Here is a 20,031-nt window from a genome sequence, read left to right as displayed (position 1 = left end):
ACCTAGCAAATCCTAAGTGATTTTTGTATTGTCTTACTGCTGTTGAGCGATTGCAACACTACTGTTATTCTGTTACTTATGCAATGAGGTTAAATTCAGGTCAACGGGATTACGAAGTTAAATTTTCCCAAAGCAGACTGAGCACCCACCTGGGACGCACAGGGGGTTACCGCTGGAGGGGGGAGCGGGACCACAGATTGAGAACCAGCGCTGCTGTAGACATATAAAGGGGGTGGAGAAGATGCAAGTACGCAACCAGTCGGGGCAGACGGGCACTGGAGCAAAATATTCATCCACACTTAACATGTCAATCAGGATTAATACCCTTACAATCCGCCCCTCTAGGTCCACCAGGACTTTCCACTTGTGAAAATAGCTCAAAGTCTAGGAAGAGGGGGTAATATATAAAGCAGGACAGGACAAGAACACAACACCAAAGACCGCGGCGGTTTCAGTAGCGCACAACACACTGCGTCGCTTGGATTTGTCTTTCACGCTTCTGCGTCTCACTCCGTGGCTGACAAGCAAAGATGAGTGATTACTCAGACTTTTCAAGAGCCTGATGCCCTTCGAGGATGTCAAGGCGCTCAAAACAAACGCACTTCTGGGTTTCATTATTTAACATCCCGCGTCCGATTTGCTCATGAAACAGTTTCTGAGGCTGTAGATAAAAAAATATATATATATATTTGCAGATATCTCCCGCGGCGCACTGTTTGGAGGACATTGGAGCTAGTCAGCGCATTACTTGTCTGCTGTCTGTGACCACTTTCCGAGATGGAGCTGAAAAGCGCATTTCGTATGCTTTTCTTCCCGATCCAAATGTTCTATCATATAGTCCGGGCAAGTTTGTTGTCGCTGTTGCCAAGCAGCAAGAAGGACTTAAGTAAGGAGGTGGTATTGATCACTGGTGGAGGTCGAGGAATTGGACGTCACCTGGCCATGGAGTTCGCCAAGCAAGGAGCCAAAAAGGTAAAATAATTAGACAACATAATGCATACATTTTGTCTTACTGTTTTTATTTTTTATTTTTGCAAGGTGGAGTTGGGGAATGGTTTGTGTGCAAAAGTTTTGCATAACTCCGTGAGCTATTCGCAGCCATAACAGATCAAGTGACCTGTTATACTTTTTTTTTCTATTTGTGAAATTTCATCTGCTGGAAAATCTACCAGCATATCCACAGTAGAAGTTCATTCTGTTGCATGCATTATTGAAGCAGTTCCTGCAGATTAGAAAATGGCTTTGTAAGCATTTTTAATTTGTCTCTTGTGAGTTAAACCATGAGAGATGCATTAGAACAGTCCACTTTCAAATTACAGTAGTTTCCTATCCCTGAATATATATATATTCTACACATTTTAGTGACCTGTTGGAGGTCAACTTTGTCAGGGTCATGTTTATTATAAATGTATGTTTTTCAGTAGTAATGAAGCCCATTTTTGCCCTCTCAACTAAACACTCCTATCCTCTGTCAATCTTAACCAAGAGCTTCTGCTTGGATCTGAAATGCTTTGCAGACTGCTTTATGCTAAGGATAACAATCCACCAGTGGCTACTAATCTTGAAGATGAACATTGCACAGCCAAGTGCTTGAAAATTACTGTTGTCTCTTTAATAGGGTTGTGTTAATGGAGAAGCTCTTTTTGATTACCTCAGATGGTCGCCTTCATTACACATGGGTTAAAAATGTTGTCATTTCAACCCACATTGAGCAGACCAATTGAAAGTTGATGACTGTAACCATCTGTATATGTGTGACACAGGCATTGCAGCTCAAATTATCTTTTGAAACACAATTTTACCAGTTTGAAAACATTGCTGAAAGTTCATTGGCACATTAACTGTTTTCATGCATCTTTTGATGCCACATCCTAGGGGAATGAGCAAGAAGAAACCAGTTGATTTAAAAAGCATTTCTTTGCAGCTGCACAACAAAGGATGTCACTATGCTTTTCAGCACCTCATTGTCGACTGTTATCAAGGTGTGAGGGCTTTGAAAACAACACCTTTGGTAATGTCTGTAACAATTGTTTTGTGGATAAAGAGATGCTAGAAGGAAATAGGCGGGCAATTATGGATATGGCTAACCTATGTGAACTTTGCACTCACCATAGGTGTCAGCCCCATTGTGACTGAAAGTCAAAAGTCCCTGATTTGCTTTTGCTCAGATCTTTGTTTGATGTAGGCTAAGATTAAAATCTTATAGCTTATAGATATATAGATTCTTCATTAGTAAATGAAGAATCTACCATTCTTCATTTACCAAAATGAAGAATGGTAGATCCAACTGTGAACAAGTTGACATATGTTGCATGTATTGCAAAGGGAAACTCATGTTTGCAAAGAAAGTATGTAGAAAAAGTTTTAAGAAAGTCAAAGTATAGACACATTTAAAAGTACATTTCTTCAAATATCCTTTTTGAAACCAACTTTAGAAAGAAAAATAGTTGTCAACAACACAAGTAAACCTTCATGTGGAAGGTGAACTAAAGCAATACACAGACAACAGGTTTGTGTGGTTGTGCTTGTGCTGTGCTTGAGGCGGGAAGCACACCACTCCCAGCTGGGTATTGCCCTGCAACTGACCTTGCTGTCTCTGCAGTAATTAGACAGCGGCAGGCGACTGCCTCCTGAACTCCTGCTGCCCCCTCTGTGTGCCGCCTCTCTGCTGGCTCATACAATGGGTGTGAAAAGGAGGGCTCATACCCACCCATACATTGAGACTTGGGAGATAAAGTATCACTGTAATTCAGCTGAAGCAACTCAGTACACAGAGTTGTGCCTCAGTCTGTATTGAGTGACATGCTCTATCTCTGTCAAGAATTTCTTTCAAGCTCTACCACATTAATTTGTTGATTAGAGAGCTTTTACTTGATTCGTGTGTTGACATTATGTCTTGTTAGGCATGCCTTGTTGGAGCAATCAGCGGTTTACCACCAAAGTACACTGCCTTTGCAAGAACAATTATAAACAGTTTTCTATTCAGATGTCAATTTGGCCAATGTGTGCTTGCTCTGATTGTCCTCTGTGCTTTGACGGGTGATAAACTGATAAATTAAATAATGTTTTAACAGGAGAACACAGTTTTAAGTGCCGAGTTTTAATGAGAACTGTCAACTTTATTTGTCTGGCTCAAATCCTATTAAAAGCTTTAAATTATTTATCAAGACCTGTCTTCCTTCAGTGATTACTTAAATGGCCTTGCAAATGAAGCAAACAAACAAAACCCCAATCAAACAAGAGCTGTTTTCAGAAGGAGGAAAACTCCTGATTGCCAACAGTTATGATAAGGAATTGAAGAGCACATTGAAGAATGTAGTCGCTGGTCCCCCTAAACTACATTGCTTAAATATTTGTTTATGATAATCTACCATGTTCATCATTAACCAGAACACTACCAAAGAGAATCATAATGTGAAAAGATTGGATCTGAAGATTTTCCATTGTTTTCTGACAATACTGTATTTGGTTCTGTTCCAATTGAGTTTATTTATTCAGCACTAATTCATAACAAATGCCATCTCAAGGTACTTTACAAGGCAATTAGATCCCATCTACATGCAGAACTACAGTATATGATCAATTATTCCAATCATATGGAATTATTAAAACTTAATTACATACTTTCAGGTTCAATCATAGTTATAATACAAAGCAGTACATTTCAAATTATAATACCAGTTGGCAAAATATTAACTAAGACACCTTAGTTGATTGTATAGAGTCACTGACTTTGATTCGCCTCTACAAATAGCAGATCTCCAGATTGTGCAGTCATATATTTAGAACACCAACACTGTAAAAAAAATCCAGTTTCTGCAAAATTCTCAAATATAACTTTTGTAATGACATTCTTTAGAGTCATATCTCAAAGTCAATGTAAATTCCTGCATACCAACTGAGTAAATGGGTGTTTGCAAATAAACATTGGCAAAATAATACGAGATTCCAGACTGAACATTGGGCCAAGAAGCAGCCTTGCTGACTACACGCTTCCTGACTTAAATATGCAAGATCACTTTACTGTGGATATTTTTGCCCAGTGCTATTCTCACAGTCATGGGCAACCAGCCAAAGCCTGCACTGACATCCTCAGCTCTTCACACACACATTGTCTTCGGACTCCCTTACCAGCAATGACAAGGCTCATCTGCCCAACAAGCTGTGTAATCTCTCTGAGAATTTGTATTTGAGAGATGAGGATGGCTGACCCCGTGATTTCATTACCTTTCCCTGACCCCAAAGACTGACAGATCTAATTGCCCAATCACTGGGTCCCCCTCCTTCCCATCCCCAGCCAACACCAAGTTCCCTGCTCAAATGACTAGCGTTCATTTAGTGTACGGGTGGATGAAGAGACAGTTCATTCACAGCAACCTCGAAGCCTTTAATCTTGTACGAAGACTATTTGTTTGAGTAAAAATGGCCTCTTTGTTCTATCAATGAAAAGAGCAACATGTCTTATTGCCAAAAAGTTGTATAAAAGATGTCATGTTCAGTCAAAGACTGACTATAACAAATAAAGAATAAGTAAATCCCCTTTTTACCCTCTCACATAATATACAGTACACATAAGAGTGCACTTAATTAGTTTGTGTTGTGCTCAGTTTCTTTACAGAACCTCTCTTTATTTGTCTCTAACCTTTAAAAATCTTGCTGCTTATCAGGTGATCCTTTGGGGCAGAACAGAGAAGTGTTTAAAAGAGACAGCTGAAGAAATCTCCCTCTCTGGATCAGAATGCTGCTACTTTGTATGTGATGTGGCCAATCGGGACGAAGTGTACAAACAAGCCAAAGTGGTGAGAGAAAAGGTAAACTGTCCTAAGTTAAAAGTTACAAGCAGAGGCAATTCCATCTACCTTTTAAACATCTTCTTGCTTTCCAGCATTTCATTTCAATTTTAATGTCCATGGTATCTTGTGCTTTTTTATCCAAGGTTGGAGATGTTACAATATTAGTGAACAATGCAGCTGTAGTGCATGGTAAAAGTTTTATGGACAGCGATGACGATGCTCTTCTGAAAACTCAACATATCAACACCTTGGGACAGTTCTGGGTAAGCATTTCATAAGTCAAAGCAGAGATTGTTTGCCTGCAGAATTAGGGGAATTCCTTCTGGTGGATTATCCTTACTTTTATGTTTTGATCATAGTATGAAAGTATATGCAGAAGGCACCCCGGACATGTCAGTCATGACTGCTATTATGGCAGGTGAAGTGAGGAATTTCCAAATTGCCTCACATCGGAGGAGTTTTGAAACTCTCTGCATTTTTTTCTGTATTAAGATCAAAGGACCTTGTCATAAGGAGACATAAATAGAATTATCAGCTAAATGTAATGGGAAATATAATATGTAATGACACTGCAGACAATTTCTCATGTTGGTTCTGTTCTTCATTACCCTTCATGCATTTGTCTTCTTCCCTTCTTTCTCTCTTTTTATGTTAATGCTTTAGACAACAAAAGCTTTCCTGCCTCGAATGCTGGAACTACAACACGGCCATGTAGTGTGCATTAACTCCATCCTGTCCCAGTCCCCAATCCCTGGGGCCATAGACTATTGCACCTCTAAAGCCTCATCACTGGCTTTCATGGAGAGTTTGACACTTGGCTTATTGGACTGTCCCGGTGTCGGCTGCACCACTGTGCTTCCTTTCCACACCAACACAGAGATGTTTCGGGGTATGAGAGTCAGGTTGGTAGACACTCGAAACTCTGAATCTATATAACCAGATAAAAAAGTTATTCATTTAATAAGATTGCTCCATTTATCTCCAAATCTTAAATGTATTATTTTCTAGGTTTCCTCAGCTCTTTCCACCACTTAAGCCTGAAGTAGTTGCCCAGAAGACCGTTGATGCTGTCAGAACTGACAAGGTCTTCCTTTACTTGCCCTGGACAATGCACGCCCTTGTTATACTTAAAAGGTAAAACAAATTCTCTTTTCATATTTTCTGTTCTTTTCATTTGATCTGGGCTTTTTAAAAACATTTTCACCTTAATTTATGCCTTTTATTGAACACTTTGTCCCTTGTCTCTCCAAACCCTCCAGCTTCATGCCACAAGTTGCCCTTGAGGAAATCCATAGGTTCTCTGGGAGTTATACCTGCATGAATACATTCAAAGGAAGGACATAAATCTGGATTGCACACATCTCAAGAGACTTTGTGTTGAAATAAAGGGAATATGGACCTTAAAGCAATCAAAGATGGAGGATTTCTTTTGAAATCGAAGATGAACACTTAAGGAACATAAAAAGTTGCTGCTTCTGCACGTAGAAGTAAGCGGTAAACTACATGAAACACCTCCCTGTGTGTACATGTATAAAGCAGAATCTATGCATAATTCTATACAAGCTGTTATTCTGGGAAGGTTTTTGTGACACATTTGCTATTTTTACTATTTTAAAATCCTTTTTATTGGGTCTAAAGGAAAACAAAGTAATAAAACTGAGTTTTAGAAATAAAATGTATTTTATGTTTAAAATGAAAATGGCAAAACACCAAGTATCCACACAGTATTATATGACTGGGTTGTGACTCTCGAAGTGTGATGGCAGTTGAATTTATTCTGAGCACAAGGCAGTGTCAAAGATGTCAAAAACATAAAACATTCTCTTGTGAGGCGCATGAGGCGTGCTCTTGTTTGGTCTCAGCTTTCAGAAAACATTGTAGGTATGCAAGGTAATGTAATTCTCAATGAAAAATAATGAACCCAAATCAGATCAGTTTGGCCCTCCACATGTGGGTAAAATGGTTTTGCACAAAATTCAATTAATATGGACAGGCAGTGAGACCACTGAAGTTATTGCACCCAGCAGTTATCATGAGGCTTTTATTATCCAATAAAAAGAAATTTTATTTATTTAAGGGGAAGATGATAATATATCAAATTCGATTTAACCAGTTTGACTCGTACCCAGACAATGTTAAGATGTCTGGAAATATGGCACATTTGTGTTTGTAGATCAAACAGACCCCCAGAGGCATATGTAATAAAAGAATGGAACAATGTGGGTTCTCTTTTGCATATGAATCAGAGCACATTCAAATACTGTAATACAAAACACGTGGAAAGAAGAATAACACAATAGATGAGATTTGACTCACAATTAAATTCACAATTGCCTTTTTAATCAACATGGGTTTTTTTCAAACTGAAGAATAAAATTAGGAGTTGAGCTTGGTAGATCAATCAACACTCTTCAGTCTTAAAGTTAAACAGAGCCTGCATGTTCTATAAATCTGTATGGGTCTTGGAATTAAACATTGCATTGACTCACAAGTGCCTTAAACCACATTTGAGTAAATGACCATTGATTCTATCTAAGGAGGCTGTGAAATACGGAGCCAGTAAACAATTTAACTCCAGCATGTTAGATGAATACTTTGACATTTTGGTAAACGTGCTGATTAACTTCCATGCCTAAGGTTATAAGTGAATATCAATACTGCTCTCATGTTTCTCACATAACTGAGAAGTTAATTCGCTCACTGTAGCATTGTGGGGGTGGGATCTGTGCTAACCTGGCCTTTTCCAGAGGGAAATAATCTGCCTACTGAAAGTGATATTGATTACTTTATCTAAATCTTAGCAAGACAATGTTAGAAGCCAACTGTATCGTCCTACTTTCTTAATTAATTTGCATTGAGGGCAAAATACCATCTCAAGCACTTCACTGTGTCCTGGCAGACAGGCTTGGGGGAAGGCCCAGAGATAATAAGTTTGATTTATTTTCTGCTCTCTCAAGATTTCATGTCACTCATTTTAGTCAAATTGGCTTTTACTGCAAACAAAATTTTAAGCAAGTAGCGATCACCATTTGTTTTTTATTTGTTTACACTGAAGGTATTTTCATAGTAGATGTAAAATGGAGTTAAGTTCCCTTTCTTTAGTTACACCAACACCCAAAAGGGAAAACCATTTAAATTAATGAGCTTCATTACATTTTATTGTTTCCATTTTCTTTTACATCAGAACTAAAACAAAGTAAATCTGATTTTGTTAATACTTGATGAGATGATTATAAGATATTCTTTACTAAGAATATCTTTAAAAAATCTGTATTAAGAGTAAGCTGCACCTTTTTTAATGAATTTTGTTGAGCTCAGGTTTTTTTAAAACTGAAAGTCTTTTTCTGCCATCTTCATAACTTATTCTTAAAAAACCCACAAACTATCAAAACTAAACACCATATGATGATAAATCTGCTAGATGTTATGTGCGTTACATATGTGCATCGTATTTCTGAGAACTGCTGGCATGAGTTTTTCATAATAAAGTTTGTTGACAAACATATTTACAGACTTTTCACATTTTGTTGTATTGCAACCAGAAACTACAGTATATTGTGTGGGCTCATTTTGTGATGAGCCCACACAAAATAGTGCATAATTCTGTAGAAATTATGCAAAGTATTAAGCTTCCTTGGATCTATAGATTTTACATTCTCTGCTTGCCATTTGCAGCTCTTTTCAGATATGTTTCTACTTGCTTTTCCCAGGTATAGAGTGACACTTTTTCCATTCTTCCTTGAAAAACAACTCAAGTCAACTCTAGTCAAATTGGATGCAGAGCAATCGTGAAATTTAGTTTGTCTTGCTTCATATTACCAGTCAGATTTATATTTGGACTTTGACCAGACCATTATAACGTTTTAAATTGCTTCAGTCTAACCATTCCATTGTCACTCTGGAAACATGATTAAAGTCATCCTATTGGAATGTGAAGCTCTGTCCCAACTCTAAGCCTTTTGCAACCTTTGACAGGATTTCTTTTAAGATTGTCCTGTGCTTTTCTCTCTCCTTCTTCATATCAACTCTGATCAGCTTATCTGTGCCACTGAAAGGAAGCATCTCCACAGCATGTCACTGCCACTATGTTTCATGGTGTTTGTACTTTGTCCCACACTTACATTTAGGGCAAGATGTTTTATGCTGATGTCATTTGTCTGCTAAATGACTTGTGGTTTGTGGCAAACTGAAGATGGAACTTCTTCTGGCTTTTCAACATCCTGTCAGTACGTTCCCCTACATGAGCTACGCATGCTAACCACTTGCAGTTCAAGTGGTTAGCATTACTTGGTTGGTTTGCAGCTTTTGTATTTTTGGATGCTGGATTAAAGATTGCTTTGTTTACATGATTAAAGCTTGAGATATTTATTTGATAACCTAATGCTGCTTTAAACTCATCCTTAACTTTAGCCGTGTCCTGTTTAGTGTGTTCCTTTGGTCTTCATGACGTTGTTTGTTCATTAATATCTTCAACTAACCTCCAAGGCTAGCATAGCTGTATTTGTACTGAGATTGAATCACACAAAGATTTATCTATCGACTAACTAGTTGACGTCTCCAAGTAATGCGTTGCACAAGATTTGTATTTATAAAAAAATATGGAATGACATCACTTTCTTTCATCTTCAAAGTTTTTCATTTTCAATTTTCTTGGTCTGTTATAGATAGTCCCAACAAAACCATATGTAAACTTGTGGTTGTACTGTGACAAAATGTGAAAAAAAATAAATAAATAATATATATATATATATATATATATATATATATATATATATATATATATATATATATATATATATATATAAATCTAAAAAGTACTGAAATTATATCAAAAATAGATGGAATTAAAATACTAAGATATTCCTTAGGTTACCATAAAGATTGCAAGCAAGCTTTCTTTTCACTAATTTGTATGTTCTGATTTTTGTTCTTCTTACATTCAGGGAAAATTGACCAGAGCACAGCTTAGGGCTAATTCATCAAACATGCCTACTCTATGCAGCGTGGTTAACCATGAAGCAAATAGTATGTAAATAAAATAGTTGATACACACACATGTGGTATAACAAATGCAGATTCATGTATTCTGACATAACAGCAGTTTTTTTTTTTGGTTCTCTGAAATAAACACAGACAGAGCACACTCTTCAAAACAATTATTCAACTTCTACTGCAAGAGAAATGAAAGGGAATGGTGGCCACAGCTTCAATCACAAGGAGAGACACCCCATGTCTGAACTCAAGTCAGAGTGGTTTTAAACACTGGGAGAGTGCTTGGCCTTTGGCTGCCAGACAAGGCTCATAAACAATCATTTGAATCCTGGTGAACCATAGATGCCCTCCTGTGTGCTCACGATAGGGCCTCTCATAGTGATCAGTAAGTGACCCACACAAGCTTAGATGGAAAGGGAACAGGGGAAAGAAGGCACTGCTGAGAATGAATCCGAGCCTCCTTCTAGGGGCCTGTTTCTCATTCTCTCCATGGGCTGTTGCGAAAGCAGTGGGAGAAGCAGCATGTTGGGATGGAACTAGGTCGAGGAGGCATGTTGTGCACGTATGCTGGAAAAGGAGGGCTAAAATGGCTGGAAATCTCCCGGGACAAGTTCAGTGCAGGGTTAGCCAAAAAACAGAATAAATCAAAGTGGAGCTTGGAAAGTCTTTTCCCTTTTGAGCACTGTCAGCTCAACGGTTACTGACCAAGTGCAGGTGGAAGCAGTGGGTTTTAGGATGGATCACAAGAGAAGACATATGTGACTTCAGCTGTCCCAGCTGTGACTACATTCCCAGGTGTCTGTTAATTTTCATTGTGGAATTGTACTCTGGGTGACCTGTATAGGATACATCCTGCCTCTCACCCTATGATAACTGAGACACACAACCAGCCCCCTGTCCTCCACTTCCCTGAGGAGGATTAAGTGAATTGTAGATTGATGGATAGGTGACATACTCTAGACTTAGAAGATTTTGGAAATATTTGTTTTCTCTTTGAGTGGCAGGATAGAAAAGCTGTACAGTTAACTTCATGCTCACTTTCAATACTGATTTGAAATAACTTAGCCCTCAATGTTTATAAGTATTAATTTTTCCATACTGAACATTTACTATTAAATTCCATAGACATTTCCTCTTCTGTACTTTAAATCAACAAAGTTTTTCCTTTCTATATGCAGGCCAAGCATGTAAAATCCCAATGCTGGGACTTGGAGAGTCAGTCTTCAACGATCCATTAAATGTATTTTAGAATCCCAGATCTGTAGACCATTTGACTTGCTCCGCAGTGATGCTGAACGCATGTGAAACCTCAGCCAGTCCCAGATTCTGTCATTATTCGCATCACATACACTTGCAGATTCAGTGACATTGGTTTTCTTTGGAGACATTTCTCTGTGACTTTGAAGCTTTGGCTCTGCTATATGTACTACATCTACTTCACTACAAATTTTTTTTGTTTCTATTGCTAAAACATAGGAAATGTTCATTCTTTTTCAAATTCTACACAATATGTGTCACATATGCAGTAACATTCCTTCCGCTTTGCTCTAACACACTCAAGACAAGAGCTATCAGATATGTGAGCAGCAGACTATTACCTGCAATAAACCCCATAAGGTCTGTGCGCTTTGTGAACACAACCTTAAGTGGATACCTAAATGAGAATGTAGCAAGGGGCAACAAGGAGGTAGCAGAGTTCAGTGAAGTAATATTTGTTACAAGACCTTTTCCGCTTTCTCTGAACAATGCCTTGGTCCTCTCTTCAGTTTGCTGTTGGGGTTCATCCATCACTGAGTAGGTACTATGATAAAAAGCCTCAGCCCTAACCCACAGCAAGGAGCCAGGCATGACGCCTCAGTTGACCTGTCAAACTGTAAGAGTTATTATACACAGTAGTGTTAAAGGTTAAAGGGAGCAGCAAACTCGGAGGGTGTCAGTCCTCCAAAACACATTCAGGGACTCCATATGAATACACAAAATAGGCTGCAACCCACGAATGAATGATTAGTTGTGTGAAGTAGTTTGCTTAGATGGTCTTTTTGAGCTTCTGATGTATTGTTGGAAGATCTCTGTGCACAGTAGCTGTTTTCAGGGTACACTCTTAAAGATATTGCTTACAGCAAATAAACAAAAAAAGACTAGTAAAGAATATTGTCCCAGGTAATAACTGCAACAATTTCAAAATACCTCAAGAAATGTTAACTCAGGTGATTTTTTTAAAAGAATGGAGCTTTTTTAAAGCTAGATTTGAATCTGAAGCAAAATTCCAAGCCATGACTTTCTATATGTTTCTATATAAACAGTGCTCTGTGAGATATTGAAAGCTTGGAGCATTTTTACATTACAAGTTACCTTAACCCCTGGGGTTAAAATATCTATTATATGTACCAGTCGATAAATTATCACAATGAACACCTGCTTAATGGTGTGAAAATTAGTTGGAAATTTAAATCACACCAATACAACAAAATTTAAAAAAAATCACAAATACAGTATTTAGTGCTGTTGTGAAATAGCAAAGGAAAAAAACAAAAAAATGGCCCAACGGGAGGATTCAACCTGTTACAATGTTCTTTTTATAAGACAATTTGCCATTTTAAAGGTGAATGTTCTATAGATTTTATTATGCGATATACCACAAATCTCAAAAGCAGAGTGAAAGAAAAAGCAGAGAAGAAGCATTTTAATTGCTTGTCTTCCTGGGTGCCTATAGAACATAAAAATATGCCTGGGGGACATGACTCTCTACTGTGAAACCACGAGTCTCTGTTTCACATGTGGTTTCCAGTGTTCTGCTTTTGAACACTGACAGTTAACAGGGAGAAAGTGGGAGGTAAGAGCTGAGGGACAAACAAAGCAAAGTAAGGCCTCCTTTTCACTGCGAGCAGAAGGCAAACACTCAAAGGGGAAGGGTGTGGGAGGGTGAAACACAGTTCACTTTGCACGGACGGGCTCAAGATATTTATAAAGCCCACCAGGCATCACGTCAGGAGAGCTCTTTTGAAAAATGTTGTTCCCAGATGCACCACTTCAACCAGACTTATTTATTACAGTCCACCTTCTTCACAGATTACACAACATTCACATGTGTGAACTTTTTGGTCTGATGTCTTACGAGCAGGCCACTTTACTCAAGGTGAATCAGATGTGGGTCAGATAGAGGGCACTAGTCTCTTATCTCTCTAAACTGAACATCAGAACAGATCTGAAAAGCTTAGACAACCATTTTCCTACAGCTCTGATATTGTCAATACCCAGGGAGCCATAAGAGTTAAAGACTCCAAGTAAGTTCCACTGGTTTAATTTAAATATGAAGAACTTTCTCATTGCTTAAATATAATTGTTGAGGAACTTTTTTCAACTTGCTGAGCTAAGAACCTCTCAGTCCCTTACATAGCAATATTACAGAAAGACCTTCCTTAGCCTGCATACAAGTCATGTGATCAGTGCTTGCGGTCTCTGTGAACTACACCTGAACTTAGCTAAATGGAAACAGACCAAACACACAGTGTGCGTCAGGATGAAAGCATCCCTCTGGAGGGCTGTAACCATAGGTTTGGAAAAGAGGATGTGGCTTGTGAAACAGGACAAGGGAGCTGGAAAGCACTGTTTTCAAAGAGGTGGATCAGCTTGATGTTTGCACGTCTTAGCAAAAAGAAAAAAAGAAAAGAAAATCATATTTAAAGTGTAACTCAACTTTTAATTATTAAGAGATAATATTGGTACCCTCCTATTGCAAACCTCTAAATCCCCCCACAACTCTTTGTCCTCAACTTTCTCTGGATATCTTACAACAAGTTTCTTGCAATAGTTTTGCTTTGTGTTTTTCCCCATTCCTCCTGACACAGCTGGTGTACCTGGATTTGTGAACGGTTTTGCTAACACAGGCCTTCTCCACTCACCCCTTAAGTACTCTATAGGATTCAAATCAGTGCTTCATCATGCCAAAACGATGAAATTCTTTTCCATAAGCCATTTTGTAACTAAATTGTGTATCATGGACACTGCCATTTGGAATAACTATTTGAGACCATTCTTTAACTTCCTGAACAATATCTTCAAATGTTGCTTCAATATATCATCTATCATCTGCATAATGTTAATTGGTTATGATATCATCTGATTGGGAAATGCACCTAATGTTTGAACAGATGACTGTGTCACCTTTAAGTGTCTGGAAATCGTACCAAAGAAAACTACAGACCTCTGGAGGTCAATAGTACTCTTCCTAATATCTTTGCATATTTCTTTTGATTTTTCCGAGATGTTGCACAAGCAAGCAGTGTGTTTGTTGTACTTTGTTAAAATACATCTACACATGTTATTCCATTTAACTCAAATGTTGCAATTTAACTGATCAGAAATGTATGAACCAATGACATTCTCATGTTGGCTTTCCAAAACTGAGTAAAGGCATTGTAATGGCAATTGCATTTTTCTGGAAAGTAATTAAAAAATATGTAAAAAAAAGCCATCTTTCATATCATTCAGGTGTTTGGCAAAATAAGGTAATATAATCATCCAGAAACAGGATAAAAGACTTGTTTGATTTACATCAAGTGCCAGTCCATGAGAATAGTAAAGGCTATGTGTCTTTTTATAAAGTGTATGTAAAGAAAGGCATCCTACTGTACATATTTATATATTTTAAAACAAAAACATTCACTAAAAGTGTAAGTCAAAAAGAAATGAAAATCCCAAAGACACAAAACAAAAAGTTTTCCAATATACGACTTTTCACCTAACCAAAGGATTGTTTTTTGAGTTTATGATGCACTTATACATTTTCTAAGTGCTTTGAAAGCCCAAGAGACTCCAAGACAAAGTAAGAAAAATGAGAAGTGGAAAGGTAGGAAACAAGCAGAATGTATTTGTGCCTGTCACACAGAAGCCAAGAAGAGTAATTGCCTTCTCAACACCTCAGGGGTGAAAGGTTAGCTGGGAATGTGGGGGGCAGTTGTGCAGCCTGCTGTAATTAGTCTGCAATTGAACAAATAAGTCTTCCACCAGATCCCATTGAGCATGTCTGGTTTAGACCATTGATGCCCTTAAATGATAATATAGCAGCCTTTTGGAGAACCATCTTACACAACAGCTAGTTTTAAAAAAATGGGCATATATACTGTCTCTTGCTTGAACTATTGTATGACATTTGTTTTGCATAACATTATCTAACTCACCCAGACAGTCACACAGTTGCAATTGATTAAATATTTCTTTGAATTATTCTATGAAGTACCATTAATTTGGATAGGAGCATGTGGGGTTAATTTGGTTAAAAGTAAGATTTGTAAAATGATTAATGTGCAACAATTTAAAAAAAACTGCCCCCATGAGACATGCCTGGATTAGGTATATTCTGAAGTATTTTATCAACATAAGGATAGCTGCATAGCAACCTGTTTTCAATTCTCCCAAAGCCCGAAGCAGCAATTTTGCAGCTCTTTCCATTGTTTTTCTTGAACCATATAAGGAGAAAGAACAAAAAGAAACATACATCTCTAGTTTGATTAGACCAGGTTTTGTATAACAGAATGATCAGAGCTACACTCCCCCTTTCCAGCCACTGCTCTGCTGCTGGGCTTGGATGAGCCAGACTGGACTGAGATTGAACTGGGCCGAGGAATTCTCCACATCTGGCTTGTATCTGCAGCTTACGGTCATTTGGATGCAGTCAATAGTTTCCAGTAGATCCACAAAGACTGAATTGTTCTAGGTTTGGGTCTTGTCTGCCTTGCTTTAAGAAGGCGTGGTGCTCTGGCGCCTGACTGCCACAGCTGGGGCTGTCTGTCAAACCTTCATGTGACACAAGACACTGTTATCCCCAATGTTAGAAGTGGAAGACAGATTGGGTCTCGCCAAAGCCTCGCTTTGAGGAAATCTGAGAGTTTGCATTTAAGTCTCAATCTCAATTGGTGAATGAAAAACAGACTTTGATCAAAAAGTTTGTTTTCCACAGCTTTTAAGTGCATCACTTGAAGGAAACAAATCAATAGGCAGAACTCTTTCAGAGACTACAAACACTTGCCTCAGTCAACTAAACCACACTCTGGTCCCTTTCCTCCCCCACCAAGGTCCCACACTACACTGCAAGTTTGACAATTGGGTTCAACACCAGGTCAAGCTCTTGGTTTGACAATGGGCCAACCAGTCTTCAATGGGAGTAAAGCAGACAGCTTTCCCACAAAGAGCTCAGTAACACAGAAGAGATTCTGGCTTCATGGCCTCTTCTATTTAAACCACACTAACTGGAGTTAAAGAAAAAATCTTCTTCAGTGTTCTACAACCTGACTGTTGCTGATTTTACTTTTGCTGGCTTTGGATATGAACAGTTAAAAATTCAGCTATCTACTTCTCTTTGAATGATAGTTAGAAGTTGTCCTATTGTTTGCACAGTGTACGAACAGAAAGTGTGAAGCCCTCAATATTCATAGAAGTCACAATTTTTGAGATTGTGAGATTTTTATTTAACATTTTTGTCCTACAATGGCATCTGTTTGTTGCTTTTTATTCTAATCTTAGTCTGTGAACAAGTTTTATAATGCAGGTTTTTCATGTTTCTGTGTGTATGCTGGTGTATGGCAGGCGAGCGCTGACTGAGGGACATGGATCTTGCACACTGAGTGTGTGAACTCTGGCTGAACCCCTGGGTGTACTGTTTCAGGCACGCTCTGACAACCTCGCCCCAATGACCCGGCTCGCGACTGCACAGTTCACAGAGAGGTCTTGTACTCACGCACTGCAACTCCCTCCTCCCACTACCACCCATTCTCCCTCCCGTTCTTCCCTCATCCCCTATCTGCTTCCCCTGCACCCTGCTTCACCTCTCTGTTCTGCCCTCCCTCTTCTCTTAACTTTTTTCAATCTTTTCCTTCGCCATGTGTTTTTTTCCACACAACCTCTCCTACTTTCGATTCTCTCTATATCTGTTTCTATCACACTGTTGTCAACAAGACAGAAACTGTCTGCTGGCATCTTGGAGAGACAGCCTCAACAGACCTGCCAAAGTAGACAAAATCTTTTTAAATTCTCAAGCACTTTAACATCTTTATCAGCGTGGGGAACAAGTTTCTATTGTGGATAAACTTTTCTTGACACAGATAGCATAGTTTCCAAGACAGCATCATCAATCTTGACATGAACCTTTTAAAAAGAAAGAGAAATAAAAAGCTTTCAGTGACAAGAACTTACTTGAAACAGGTGATGGTTGCAAAAAAAATCTAACTGAATTTACAGCTGGACCTTCAATTCAGTTCTTAAGTCAAAATTTTATATCAATCTTCATTCCCCATTTTAAACGTGTCACAATTCAGAACTGGGAGTGATGTCACAATTAATTTAACTGCAGTCTATTAACAGTGAAGGTATCCAGAATGTATTCACAGTATTCACTTCTTATAACACTTTGTTATGGTACAGCCTTACTCCAAAATTTACTAAATTAATTTATTTTCTTAAAATTCTATACACAAAAATCTAACAAAGAAATGGTGGGAAAAAGTTTATTAAAGTTTATTAAAAATAGAAGCCAAGAAATCCCATTTGTGTTAATATACACAGTCAAACTCCAAGCCTCAAGAGCCAGTGTCCTGAGACTTTAGTCTGCTTCAGCACACCTAGCTCCAACATGAGCTCGTTCGCAGAGGTCTGTAGGACTTGACTGCATTCTAGTGAGACAATTTCACAATTTCATTCAAATGTGTAGGACAAGGACATCTAGAAGTTGTATGACTCTGGTCCTTGTGGAATATAGTTTGAGACCACTGATCTAAAAGCACAGTGGGCTCAGGGTTGATAATTCCTGATCTAAATCACTCTGTTGTAACCCTGACTGTATGTTTAGTGTTTGTGTCCTTCTGGCAGTTGAATGTCCACCTCAGTTTCAAGTTTTTGTGCAGCCTCAAACAAGTTTTCTTCCAGGAATTTCACATACTTAGCTCAAAACATCTTCCCATAAACTCTAACTAGAATCCCTCTCCTGTGTGAGGAAAGAAATTCCTTCAGCATGAATCCACTACAACCATATTTTACCTTGAGAATGATGTGTTGTGTGAGTAACACACAGCGTTTTATATGAAGTCCAAAAAGCTTAATTTTAGTCTCACTTGACCAGACCGTGCTCCCTACACATTTTGTACTAACTAGAGAGAGGAATTTTAATTGATTCTTTTTAACGTTGTTTTTCCTGCCACACTTTAGATTTGTGATATGTGACTAATAGATAATGAACAGATTCATCCACCTTAGCTGTAGATCTGTGCAGCACCGCCAGATTTACAATGGAGCTCATGGCTGCTTGGCTGATTAATGCTCAGCTCTCACGGTCTGTCAATTTAGTTGGGTGACCTTATCTTGAATGTCTGCCCCTGTATTTGGGTTGTTACTTATGAATTAAACCCGAAATTCTTCCTTCCACCAATATCTTCCTTCCACCTTTTTGCATGGTAATATGTGGGTTTACCTCTTGTGGTTGTAATATTCCATAATTTGATTAGGTTTAAGGAGTGTGATTACATTTGCAAGATACTCTGCAGATGTACTTCACCCGTGTTCCATATTTAATAAAGAATACATATGTTAGACTTAGCTTTTATTTGACACTGACATTGTGTACTGGCAGGTTAATGAGTACTAATAAACATGGTCTCTATTTGAGCACCAAATAAAGACACATGATGAATGCTTCTTTAACATTTCTGGCTCAATTTCTTCTTCTGTTTACTCTAGGAAACCTAGAACGTGTCAGTTATCTCTTACATATTTAATCTGAAAATATCACCAAATATCACCAGTGGTCTCAAAATCTCTTTTTGTATCACTGTTTTGATCCTGTTTAATTTACTCAAACATTACTGAAATAATTACAGATTTTAATCAATAGTTTTTATAGTTATCGGTCTTGTTTCCATTTAAACTCCCACTTACAGGCTCTCCAGTATCCTGTTTCTTGTCTCTGTCTCACCACCTTTTTGTTGTTTTTCTTCTGCAGCTGCTCACATAATCCCTTGTTCCTGAGTATATAGCCCAGGTGAGTACTTGTCTTGTTTTTTCCATTTTTGTTTGGAAATATTTTTAAGTCTTCCTGAGCTCGTCCTCTATGACTTTTTTAACTCCTGATTACTCAAGACTTGATCCTTTTTTTATTCTTTTTGTTTATTGTTGATGATCATGGAGATTGTGTGTTTCTGTTATGTGTGTTATCTTCTGCAATACAAGACTGTAACATAGTGAAATGCTAAAAAAATGCCTAATCATGCTAGAGTACATCTGAGATGAATTATTAGCATTGTTTGTCAATATTCTTTCAAGTTAGTACAAAGTGGGGAAGAGTTGGTGCACCACTTTAAATATGACCGTGTCTTGTTTAACATCAGTGTAAAAAATAAAGTTGCTTTAATTGGTGTTCCTATGTTTTACTTCTATCTTTTGGTGTTAGTTTTTTCTGATGTATATTTTTTAGAACTTTCAGATGCTATATTAGTGTCTCTGATCAAACTGTTTCTGTTAGGCTGTATTAAAACATGTTCATATAGCAGGACATCTGATGCACTTCATAACACTAAAGGACATTCCATGTTTGTACTCTCTCATGTGCCATGTCACAGATCTTCAAATCTCTCACTGTTGATCACCCCACCAGTCATGTCATTAACTGCCTGCCAACCTTTCTCTAAGCCCTGGTACAAGCTTTACTCTTGACATTATGGGAGGGACCACTTATCCACTCAAAGGGCCCATGCTGTGCTGCCTATGCAAACTGCCTGATTAGTTGGCCACCCCTGACTTGCTGTTTGGTATTTGATAGATTGTCCTTCATTTGTCTTTTTTTCTTTAGACCTTTGCATGTTTCCACTTCATCTTCACAGACAGCACATCAAGCAGTTTTCTATTTGTTTAGTCAGCTGTTGATAAAACCAGTCAAGAAGACATGCAAATAAAATCTTCATGTGTTGTATTTAGAGAATAGCAATCTATTACTGTTTTCTCTAATCTGTCTTGACTACATAGTTTGGCTTTTTAATTGCAGTGCTGTGTCAGTGTCCTATTAGGGCAATAACACAAGCTTGTCCAGAGACACTAAGGGATCAGAGCTTTCAAAAACATGCCTTCATCTGACTGTCAGAAAAATATTTATTGGGAAAGGTGCCTTTTTTCACCCTCTCATCCTCAGAATGACCTCTGTTTACCTAGGGCATGCCCCCGTTACTTACACACCGTGCAGAACTCCTGCTGGAAATTGGTTTGT

The 20,031-nt window shown here is 38.2% G+C and overlaps 1 protein-coding gene across 1 annotated transcript; it reads left to right on the top strand.

The window, feature by feature from the left end:
* The first annotated feature begins 216 nt into the window (after positions 1-216).
* Positions 217-8,298, top strand: dhrs3b (dehydrogenase/reductase (SDR family) member 3b). Its single transcript, XM_028002598.1, has 6 exons — positions 217-972; positions 4,668-4,811; positions 4,937-5,056; positions 5,457-5,695; positions 5,802-5,927; positions 6,053-8,298. The coding sequence occupies exons 1-6, from the start codon at positions 778-780 to the stop codon at positions 6,135-6,137; spliced, it is 909 nt and encodes a 302-aa protein (XP_027858399.1). The 5' UTR covers positions 217-777; the 3' UTR covers positions 6,138-8,298.
* The last annotated feature ends 11,733 nt before the right edge of the window (positions 8,299-20,031 follow it).

This window comes from Xiphophorus couchianus, chromosome 20, assembly GCF_001444195.1.
Source record: "Xiphophorus couchianus chromosome 20, X_couchianus-1.0, whole genome shotgun sequence".
NCBI classification, from domain to species: Eukaryota; Metazoa; Chordata; class Actinopteri; order Cyprinodontiformes; family Poeciliidae; genus Xiphophorus; species Xiphophorus couchianus.
This window is presented reverse-complemented; position numbering and strand designations above follow the sequence as displayed.